The 9,397-nt window shown below is 42.2% G+C and overlaps 1 protein-coding gene across 1 annotated transcript; it reads right to left on the reverse strand.

Annotated features, from left to right (window-relative positions):
• Positions 1 to 298: 298 nt before the first annotated feature.
• LOC104513562 (pleckstrin homology domain-containing family S member 1-like) lies at positions 299 to 8,796 on the reverse strand (the record flags this gene model as incomplete). Its single annotated transcript, XM_010156960.1, has 9 exons — positions 8,766 to 8,796; positions 7,462 to 7,553; positions 7,260 to 7,366; positions 5,917 to 6,051; positions 4,469 to 4,544; positions 3,702 to 3,809; positions 2,918 to 3,034; positions 1,416 to 1,502; positions 299 to 411 (listed from the first exon to the last, which is right to left on the reverse strand). Coding segments are annotated over exons 1-9 (866 nt in total), but the record flags the coding sequence as incomplete, so codon positions are not given.
• Positions 8,797 to 9,397: the final 601 nt, after the last annotated feature.

The raw sequence follows: 9,397 nt of genomic DNA on the forward strand, positions 1-9,397 counted from the left end.
AAAAGTCTCCTCCCAGCTTCCTTGTCACGAAAACCTACAAACACTATGAGTCAACAAAAAGTGCTGCATCCTATAGGCAGAGCCTGTCTAAAGGCATGAGTTTGCAATGTGACTTTAAATTTCATGTTGGTGCATTTGAATTTCCCACGAGTTCTGAACTTTGCGAACCAAGACCAAAGGAAGACTCCTTCAAACAAGATGCAGCCTTTAGATATCGTTACGTAAATACCACAAACGACAACTCTATCTTCACCGCTGTGTCACTTTAAATTTGCGAAACCTTAACGAAGTGACTTACAGTGATTTCATTGACATATAGATGTTCTCCTTTACTGGGTTCTGCACTGGCTTCTCTTGCACAGGGGCATCAGACTCAGCTGTAGGGTCAGGCTTTGATACTTCATCAGCGCACTGTTGGAAAGACAAAACAACGTAATACGTAAATATCCTTGCTCTGCCTACAGAAAAAAATCTTCCTAACTTCCTTATTCAGTGCTCAAGCTGTTTAAACACCTGGCTAATACTGCCTGGCTTTCCCCAAATAAGTCACCTCCCAGAAACCGTGAGCTAGCAAGACAGTTGAAACTTAGAGGTTGATGTTATCTGGTATTACTGACACTACCATTTGCTTTCCTCTCAGGCTGGGACATAACCAGCTATATCCCAAAGTACCATCACAACAAATAGTTCCCTAATTGAAGCAGGTTGAAAAAAAGTCTCTTGTACTTTGGGTGTGCGTAACTTAAAGCACTTAGGTGATAGGACAAAATCATATTATTCTGTCCTTCAGTTAGCTGTACAGTGTTTGGAGAGAGGCTTTTGACTTTTGCAGGAGACTGACCACTTAGCTTCTCCTGACCACTAACTACATGGGATGCCTAGAGAAATTGGCCTTCCAAATTCGGTGCCAAAATTTGTTTAAAATAACCAACGTGATTTCTCCTGCTCCCTTGTTTCACAGTGCAATGTAGATACCAACATGTTTCACAGCGTTTTTAACGTACCGCTTCATTTATGCAGCTTACTGATGCTTCCACAGAATTAAAATTTAAAATATATCAAAATAATCTACAGCTACATTTTCAAAATGAAGTTCTTACTTTTGGGAAAAAAAACCCAGCCCTGTGATACAGTAGGCAAAAGCCATTTACAATGAAACAGTCAATTTGGGGAATTTCAACAAAATCAGCAATGTTTTTGTCAAAATGCTACTTTCTACCAGAAAGATCCTCTGAATGAGTCTAATGTATTTTTTCTTGTAAAAAGGAAAGCTCTGTTACCCACTGCTTTATCTACGTATTTCTTTTGCAAGGCACTAGTGGTTCCTCATACCAGTTCCTCTTTGGCTCATTAAGAAGTCTCCCGTCTCCTTGGAGCTATTAACAAACCGACAGAACTCACAACTGATAAACTACCTTTGCTAAGATGTTGCTGGGAGTTTGGTAATAATCTTCCTCGTCCTTTTTGATGTCTTCATCTGTGTCCGATGACAGCAGATTTTCCTCACTCTTTCAAAAAAAAAGAACGTGTTTGTATTTCACAGGCTCTGTTACACAGATTGTTTAACGTGTATTTTTTCATTTACATGGAGAAGTAATAGAACCAAACATCCACTGAAAACTTGGGAAGACTTGTTTCTCCTTGGAGAAAGAATATGCTTAGAGCCAGTTTATTTTAGGCACAGGCTGTTGAGATCCACTGTACGTGGACAAAACTGGCCACTAACACCAAGTCCTCATAGATGGATTTGTGGTAACCAGGCAGTTGCAACTGACTGCGTGTTCACAACCTGTCATCCTGTTTCTAAATCAAGTGGGCTAAGCCCTTCACGTACGGATCTGCATGCATTTAGGGTCACTTGTGTGCAAAAGATTTTTATTTGCATTCAGTTCTAAAATCCTTACACTAGAAAAAAACTTCTATAGGAAATCTAGAAGTGGATTGGGAGATGCTTGTGCTTTTCAAGCACCTTTTAACTGCTGTTAGGTAAAGAATGCTTTTGGGATTTCCGTGACTAATGAGAAGTCTCCACGAACCAGAACATAGCCCAGAGAGCTGGAAATCTGACACTGGATCCTTTGTGTCCTGAGTGATATCCTGCCTTCATAAATACCTGAAATAACACTAAGTTTTTCAGCAATTTGATCAGTCAAGGAGAAATTAATCCCTCCACCAAGTTTACCTTTCTAAGTCACAAAGATAAATTATTTATTTTATGTCTCCTTGTTGACTTCACTGTAATGAAGAGTATGGTAATTAGTCTTTTGCTGCCTCCCAGTACATTTCCCCATGCCATGTTTGTGATGCAACCGTTTTTTATCTCTCCGCTTACATCCTTGGTTTCCATGGTGATCATTTTAATAATTGCTAAATATGCCACAGAATATATTACTGTTTTCAAGGTAAAGTAAATTAAACTAATTACTCCCTTACATGTAGAGAAGAAAATGGCATTGAATAGAAATTAAAGATGAGGAATATGTTCTTGTTCCTTGTTGGTATAAATGACATAAAAAGCACATTCTGTAGGAGTCAGAAAAAACCTACAAATGGGCTTTCGAGAAGTGTATAACACAAGCCCAGCGGGAACAAGACTGGCTCTGTGGCCATGATACGAAGTCACGAGCAAGTTTCCTCATGACTTTTCAGGGTCTTTGGATCAATCAAATGTGCAATTCCTGCACAGACACTCTGAGGTTCTGCCTCTAAGAAACAAAGTAAACAAAGGCTATTTAAACAAGTTCTTGGAAGGTTATTTTCAGTGCTAAACCAGACAGCAGACTAACTACATTTAGGAAACTTTCAGAGTGAAAACCAACTCAGTGTGCTGGGAAAGTAGATGAATAATCTATAGTTACAGATACTCAGGTGAGGTAAGAGCCAACAGTCACTTCTTCTGGCTGAACAAGTCAAGAGCTGTTTGATTTGTTCTGCTTACCAAGCTTGAATAAACTGCTCTGGGTAAGTCACACCGAGACTGGTGAGGGCCAGGATCTGAATTAGGCCTGTTCTTGTCTTCCGAGGGACCATTCTCCTGTATGCAAAAGAAAAAAGTTGTCCTCTCCTGAAGGTGCTCCTCCTGTATTCAGTTTCCTCCAGCTGGACCATTTCCACACGGCTTGGTGACTAGAGAAATCCACACTCCCTCGGCTGCTATGCAGCCTGTCAGCAGAGGATGGGAACTGCAATCTCTGGGACAGCAGCAATGCTTTCCTTCCTTTCTATTTAAATATTAAAGGAGAAGATCTGGAACTGGACCTGAACTTCCCTCTAGGCTTTAAAAAGAGAAACAAAGAAAAACGCAAACCAAAACAGGAGGAATGTGGGAAGCAGCTGTCAAAAAAAAAAAAAAAAATCACATGGCTTTGCCAAGGTATGTCTAAGGGAATCTGCAGGGGATTGTTTTATGCCCACTAATCTCTGCCAGTCAGTTGAGACAGCCAACGAATATCGTTCCTCACTGTCGTCAACATCTGCCTTTGCTTACATGCAGACTTTCCTCAAAAGTCCTTCCTTTGTGAGGACTCTGCTTTTATCATCCAGATCCTACTCAGGAACCCCACCAGAGAGCAGGACACACCACCTGGGCACCCATTCCACAAACTATGAAGAACTTTTGGGGGGCAAAAAGCAACTATAAAAATCAAATTTCAGTCAACACTAGGAGCAAACCCATTATTAAGGATGGCTAATCTTTTTACCTTCTGGTAGCTTTGCCTTTCCGGGAAACTGGTTGTATCTCCAGAATTAAAGACTAGTGGCAAAGAGGATGGTCGGCTTCTGACTTCTGATTTTGGAAGATCCTGGTTCTAGAAATAAGATGACAGCAGTCTAAGAAGACAAGCACCTGATGGACATGGACCAACGCATCCCATTAATCCAAAGAAGTTCACTTCTCACGGCTCAGAGAGGTTGTCTGCATGGCGTTTTTCAGGCAGACATCAATTTGTCCTGCTTGCACTTGGAGCTGAGTGGAAGCTGTAGGATGTAAGTAGCTTGGTGCTAAATCTGAGCCAGTAGCCCTGTCTGGCTGAGGAGGTACAGAAACTTGGGCCAGAGCTTGAACCAACAGAGCTTCCAGCTGCTCCTACACTGACAGACTAGATGTGGATCAGTTTGTAAAACAGCATGTAAATATAACCAGAAAGCGCACGGTTAAGAATAACACACGAGTTTTCATTCTGGCACATCAAAGGTGCAATTCATTGCAGCATAATGTCAATCACCTCCTAATTTCCATGTGCCTTGCTCTTCAAAGAGATTCCTTCAATGTAAAATCAATCCCAGCTCAGACAGACTGTGCAGTGCCTGCTTAATGCATAAAGCCAGGGTACAGGATTTATATGGAAAATGAATTTGTGATTAGCCAAGGCAAGAGACAACTTGCAAGGCCAAAACACCCCTTTGCACAGGTTTCTAATGAAATTACAAACTTTTCTTTCTAAAATCAAGTGCAGTAACATGTCACCTGAGGGCAGCATCCACCTCTTTTGGACTCCCAGCAGATTGAAGATATCGCAGTGACCCACTCCTCTGTTTCCTGCCTGTAGGGGGGAACAATAGAAATGAAAACCTGCTCACAGGTAAAACACAAGGAAAACCCATTTGCCTACCCACTTCTTCCTATGGGGCCCAAAATAACGCTTCCTGAAATCAGCGGGGGAAATCTGCACCTTCTTTTCAAGAGAGATGCTGGGTAGCCATAGCCAGGTGGCAAAGTTTGACCTCAGGGAGGTGCAGCCGAGGACTGGGAGCTCAAAGATGTGCAAAGGGGGCTGTGTGTGCACGTGCAAGAGGCACCAGGAGGGAGGGAGAGGGGTGGGGTGGTGCCTTATGCTTCATTTTCTGTGTGTAACGCTGCTCTGCCTAGTCCTGCCGTAAGGACATCTAACGAGGCCATAAGGACATCTAACAAGGCTTGGGAATGCGTTTGGGTGAGCAGGATGAGGAACATGCCACTAAAGGACCCCTGAAGCCCTGTTTCACGCCTGAGGTGGATTTAGTTGGATTAAGTCTGGAACGCTTCCCACTGAGCGTGGGCTGTGAGAGCAGTGCCCTGGGGGAAGGCGTGGGGTGGCACACTCAAGTAACCCACAGGTATGTGTTTTTCTTCTGCGCTGACCAGCATTTCACACATCAGCTGCCCTTCTGCATAAAGGCAGAAAACCCTCTGCCACGCTTGTGGCCGGGAAACTGGAGAAGCTGGGAAACAGCAGCAGAGGAGCACTGTGCCAAATGTCTTCCCTCACCTAACCGAGCTTTGGCTGATCACCTCAATAGCAGCAGTTTCTGCCCGTGCTGAGGACAGGATTGCAGCCTGGGAAAGCAGGGAGCACACCACCCTACTGCAGTAAGGAACCCAGTAATTCCTTCTGGGATCTGTTTTCCCTTGGGAGAAATTTTCCCCTTTCATCTGCTTCTCTTGATTAACAACCTACTTTCCAGGGCAAGATTATTTCCTGTCATTTATCCATAAGGAGCAGAACCTTCCCTAACTCCCAGGAGCTGCTGGGACAAAGCCCTCTGCTCTTCCTTGACCCTTAACCAGTACGGTTTGACACGGCACGGCCACACTGATGTACTGCCACTGCCATCCTCGCTCCCAGCTGCGTGCTCCCGCTACTTCACATGTTGGACATTGTACCAGCGTGGCTGCAGGGAAGGTTAGCTCATCTGTCTGAACCGGCAAAAATTAACCCAGCCACGGGAGGGAAAAAACTGATATAGAAAAGAGCCGTTTTCCATGGGATCAACCAGCTGAATCATTTCATGCCGGAGCTGTGCCATCAGTAGCCGAGACACAGGAGGGGCTGGGAGCAGCTGTGAGGAGTAGGACCTTGCCTTGGGGCAGTGGCTCAGTGTTGCATTATCTTAACTGTAATGTCATATTGCATTTGCACATCTTTCTACGCCTACCTGCTGCTCCCAATGAGGTAGTAACATCGGTTTCCAGTGCTGATGGACATCACCTGTTCAGGAAGGCATTTAAACATCTTCCTCACCGTTTCCATAGTTTCAGAATTGCTTATGCCAACTGTGATATTTATGATTCTGTTGGGATAACCATATGGAACATCCTATATAGCTATACATTCAAACGTGTGTGTATTTTACACTAAGCACAGCATAATACGGTGAGATCTGCATGGGAAAAGGTAAACATTTTTCCATAGAAAAAAATCTCAAGAGATTAAGCGCACACGTTCAAAACAGATGGCCTTTCAGTGAAGAAAACTTCCAAGATAAAAAATAAAATAAACTTTTACAAAGACTCGTGTGCAGATTTTGGATGGTCATTTGAGAAAAAAGGAGCTATTGGTCTAACACAGAATCTTGAACAGAGATGATAGTAAGAAAAATTCCTGGCAGATGTTTTTGAACCACTACAGAACAATACATTTCATTTGAAACTAATTGTATATGAACAGTGTTAATGGAGGGGAAGAGGAACAGACAAAAATTACTCTTAATGGATAGTTAAATAGAAGCTCTACTTCCATCAACTTCCAAGGAGTGAAATCAGTAAAAATAATAACAGCGATAATGATGGTAATAATGTAACCACATACCACTGAGCAAGCTCCAGCTCCGACTGGTAAAACCTTTGCATTTCCCTTTACGTTTACTGCTTCCCTTCTCCGTAGCTCATAGCACACGTGACATGGTAAAGGGCGCTAGTACAAAGCCAGTGACACCCACCCCTGCTGCAGTGTGCACAGCGCTGAGAGGCATGAAATGACCGACCCAAACGAGCCAAACAGAGCAATTTCTTGGTGGAGTAAGGGCACTGGGGCAGGCAGCATCAGCCCAAAGGGCTACATGAAAGCCAGGAGACCCCTGCACAGCTTCAGAGCACTCTGTAAAGCTGTAAGGGGGGGAAAAAAGAGTGGCACAGCCCATCCTTACTCGAATGCATAGCACTGCCCTCACAGGAGATAAAATGTCTTCTACTACAGGAATACAGGCTTTGGGATCACGGAGACAAGACGTCTGGTTTGCAGATACCACATCACCACAGTCACTCACATAAATGTAGAAAACTTCATCAAAGCAATTTAGGATTTTTACTTCTACGTGTATCATATACTGTAAGCTGCACCCAAAGCTTACAAAAACCCAGGGGATTATTTGCTGGACTTCAGTGGGATCTGGATCAAGAACCTCAGTCAGGAATCTACAGGTGTCTGTAGAATCAACAGCCATTTAAGAGTGTTGACACATGACTTAAAATAAAAAGGTAATGCATTTGAGTTACTTACTGATCAACAGCTATGGAACCTTTTGTGTTCTGGCCTTTTAGATACTTCAGGATGTAATTGCCCTTGCTGGATTTGGACAGGATGAAAAAACGCTTTTTCCAGGAATTCTGCCGAAGAGAAAGTAATTTGTCTCTCATTAAAATTCAGGATAGCAGAAATAACAGATGCTTGTTGAGGGACTGCTGGAAAATTACAAATATACCTGTGAGCTGAAAAGTTGAAGAGGGGGTGATTTGATGAGGAATCCATTCTTGCAGACTCCATCTTCAGGGGAAAACGTATTTTGAGTTCTCACTGATCCAAGAGAAATGAACAGCACCATTAGACTATTAGTTGCCAATTCATCCCTTACAAAGACCTGCTTGAACTGGAAAATGTTGCTGAGCACTGGGTTTCTGTGCTTAAGTGGTCATAAAGCGCATTATAGTTAGAGAAGACAAACACAAGTCAAAGCTATAAAATACAGGGCCAGGCCACGCTTCCTTGTCATCGTCACTGCTGACAACTGGCCCAAACTGTAAACAGATGGCAGTGACAATGTAGCGGGCTCGGAAGATTTAACGAGCTTCTGGTTTATTTGACTTCTGGAGTCTCGTCTTACTTAACGTCAGAACTAGTGATCTGAAGATCAGTAAACAGCCCGCTGATGCAATCTGTAGATGGCATTCAGTTTGGAGAGGTTACAAACACAGCTAAGGATAGGTCATCTTACCCCACGAATCCTGACGTGACAACGGGAAAACTCTTACGAGTTAAACATGAGCTAAACCCTTGGGGTGGGAGGGAAATGCCTGAATGTATTTCTTCACCACCCTGCCTACTCTGTGGCCATCTGTAGTTTTAAGACTCACATTCTCCAATCACTGGTGGATTTCTGATCAAAATCTCAGTTTTATTAATGCACTTTAACACTCAGTGAACAGAGTGGCAATCTCATTCCATTTTTTAAGTTATAAACTGTGTAAGATTTTTTTAAGAATCCAGTGGCCGAAAAGAGCAGTCAACCTCTTTTTGGATCTTCTAGAAAGGGACAGTAGAGAAAATACGTAAGTTCTGGAAACTATAACATCAGCAAACTGTGATGCAAGACACATTTGGTTCTGAAATCCCATTTACTAATGTCTTCAGTGGAGGTAAGGCTTCATCATCAGTACCTTGGAGATACTGACTGCATCTTCCAGTTCCCAGGTAATTTTTAGGGATTTTAACATTTTTTACAAATTTCAGTTCAACCTCTGTGTCAGGGGCAAGAAAAATTCTGCTATAAAGCGTTTAGGACAGACTGTTTAAGGAAGGAAGCAGAGGGGCAGAATTAACACCAGTGTAAGTCCAGATGAGATCTCCAAATTTTTCAGTACTGTATTTTCCCCTGTTTATCACCTACAGTTTACCTCAAAATCCTTGGCAAGAGGAGAACAAAGAGAATGTTATCATATATTGATAAGAGTGCACTGAAACCTGATTCAACCTTACTACTGACAAACCTTAATAAATTAAATTTTGTACCTGCAGAATTTCTTTTACTTGTAGAAGCCATCCTGATTGTTTCTTCCAAGCAGAGAGTAAAGAGAGCAAAAACGTTGAAGCTAACTCCTTCGGCTTTGCTTGCTGCGGAGCAGCATTTCACTGCATGCACAGTTGCCTGAGAAAATAACAAATATCTCACGAGTGTTTATTTTCATAGTGATGATTAAACTATATAAAATAAGCATAGAAAAATATCTAATAAATTATACAGATAATTATAATAATTATTATTCATTTAAGCTCACTATTATACATCATATTTTATATTACAAAGTGATTTGTACACTATATGCTATGATACTATGTTTATTCTAATTACACAATAAAAATAATACAAACTACAAATGTATATAGGCCAAAGAGATAATCTGCCTAGGAAGTGGTGAGACCCACCAACAAAATTTAATTTTGTTGCTTCCTTTGCACTAGCCCCAACACCTGTAACCTAGGAATATTGCATTCCATGTATGTTTCTGCCTTACATATCCAACCTGTACTTACTGTTTCCAATCACCACTTAACGTTTCCAATTTGTAATACCACATCTGTTTGTAACATCTTTTAGGAAACTTCTGAGAAGTTTCCCTTTGCCTTGCCCCAAAGCTCTCATT

This window comes from Eurypyga helias, unplaced genomic scaffold (assembly GCF_000690775.1).
Source record: "Eurypyga helias isolate BGI_N326 unplaced genomic scaffold, ASM69077v1 scaffold4038, whole genome shotgun sequence".
NCBI lineage: Eukaryota > Metazoa > Chordata > Aves > Eurypygiformes > Eurypygidae > Eurypyga > Eurypyga helias.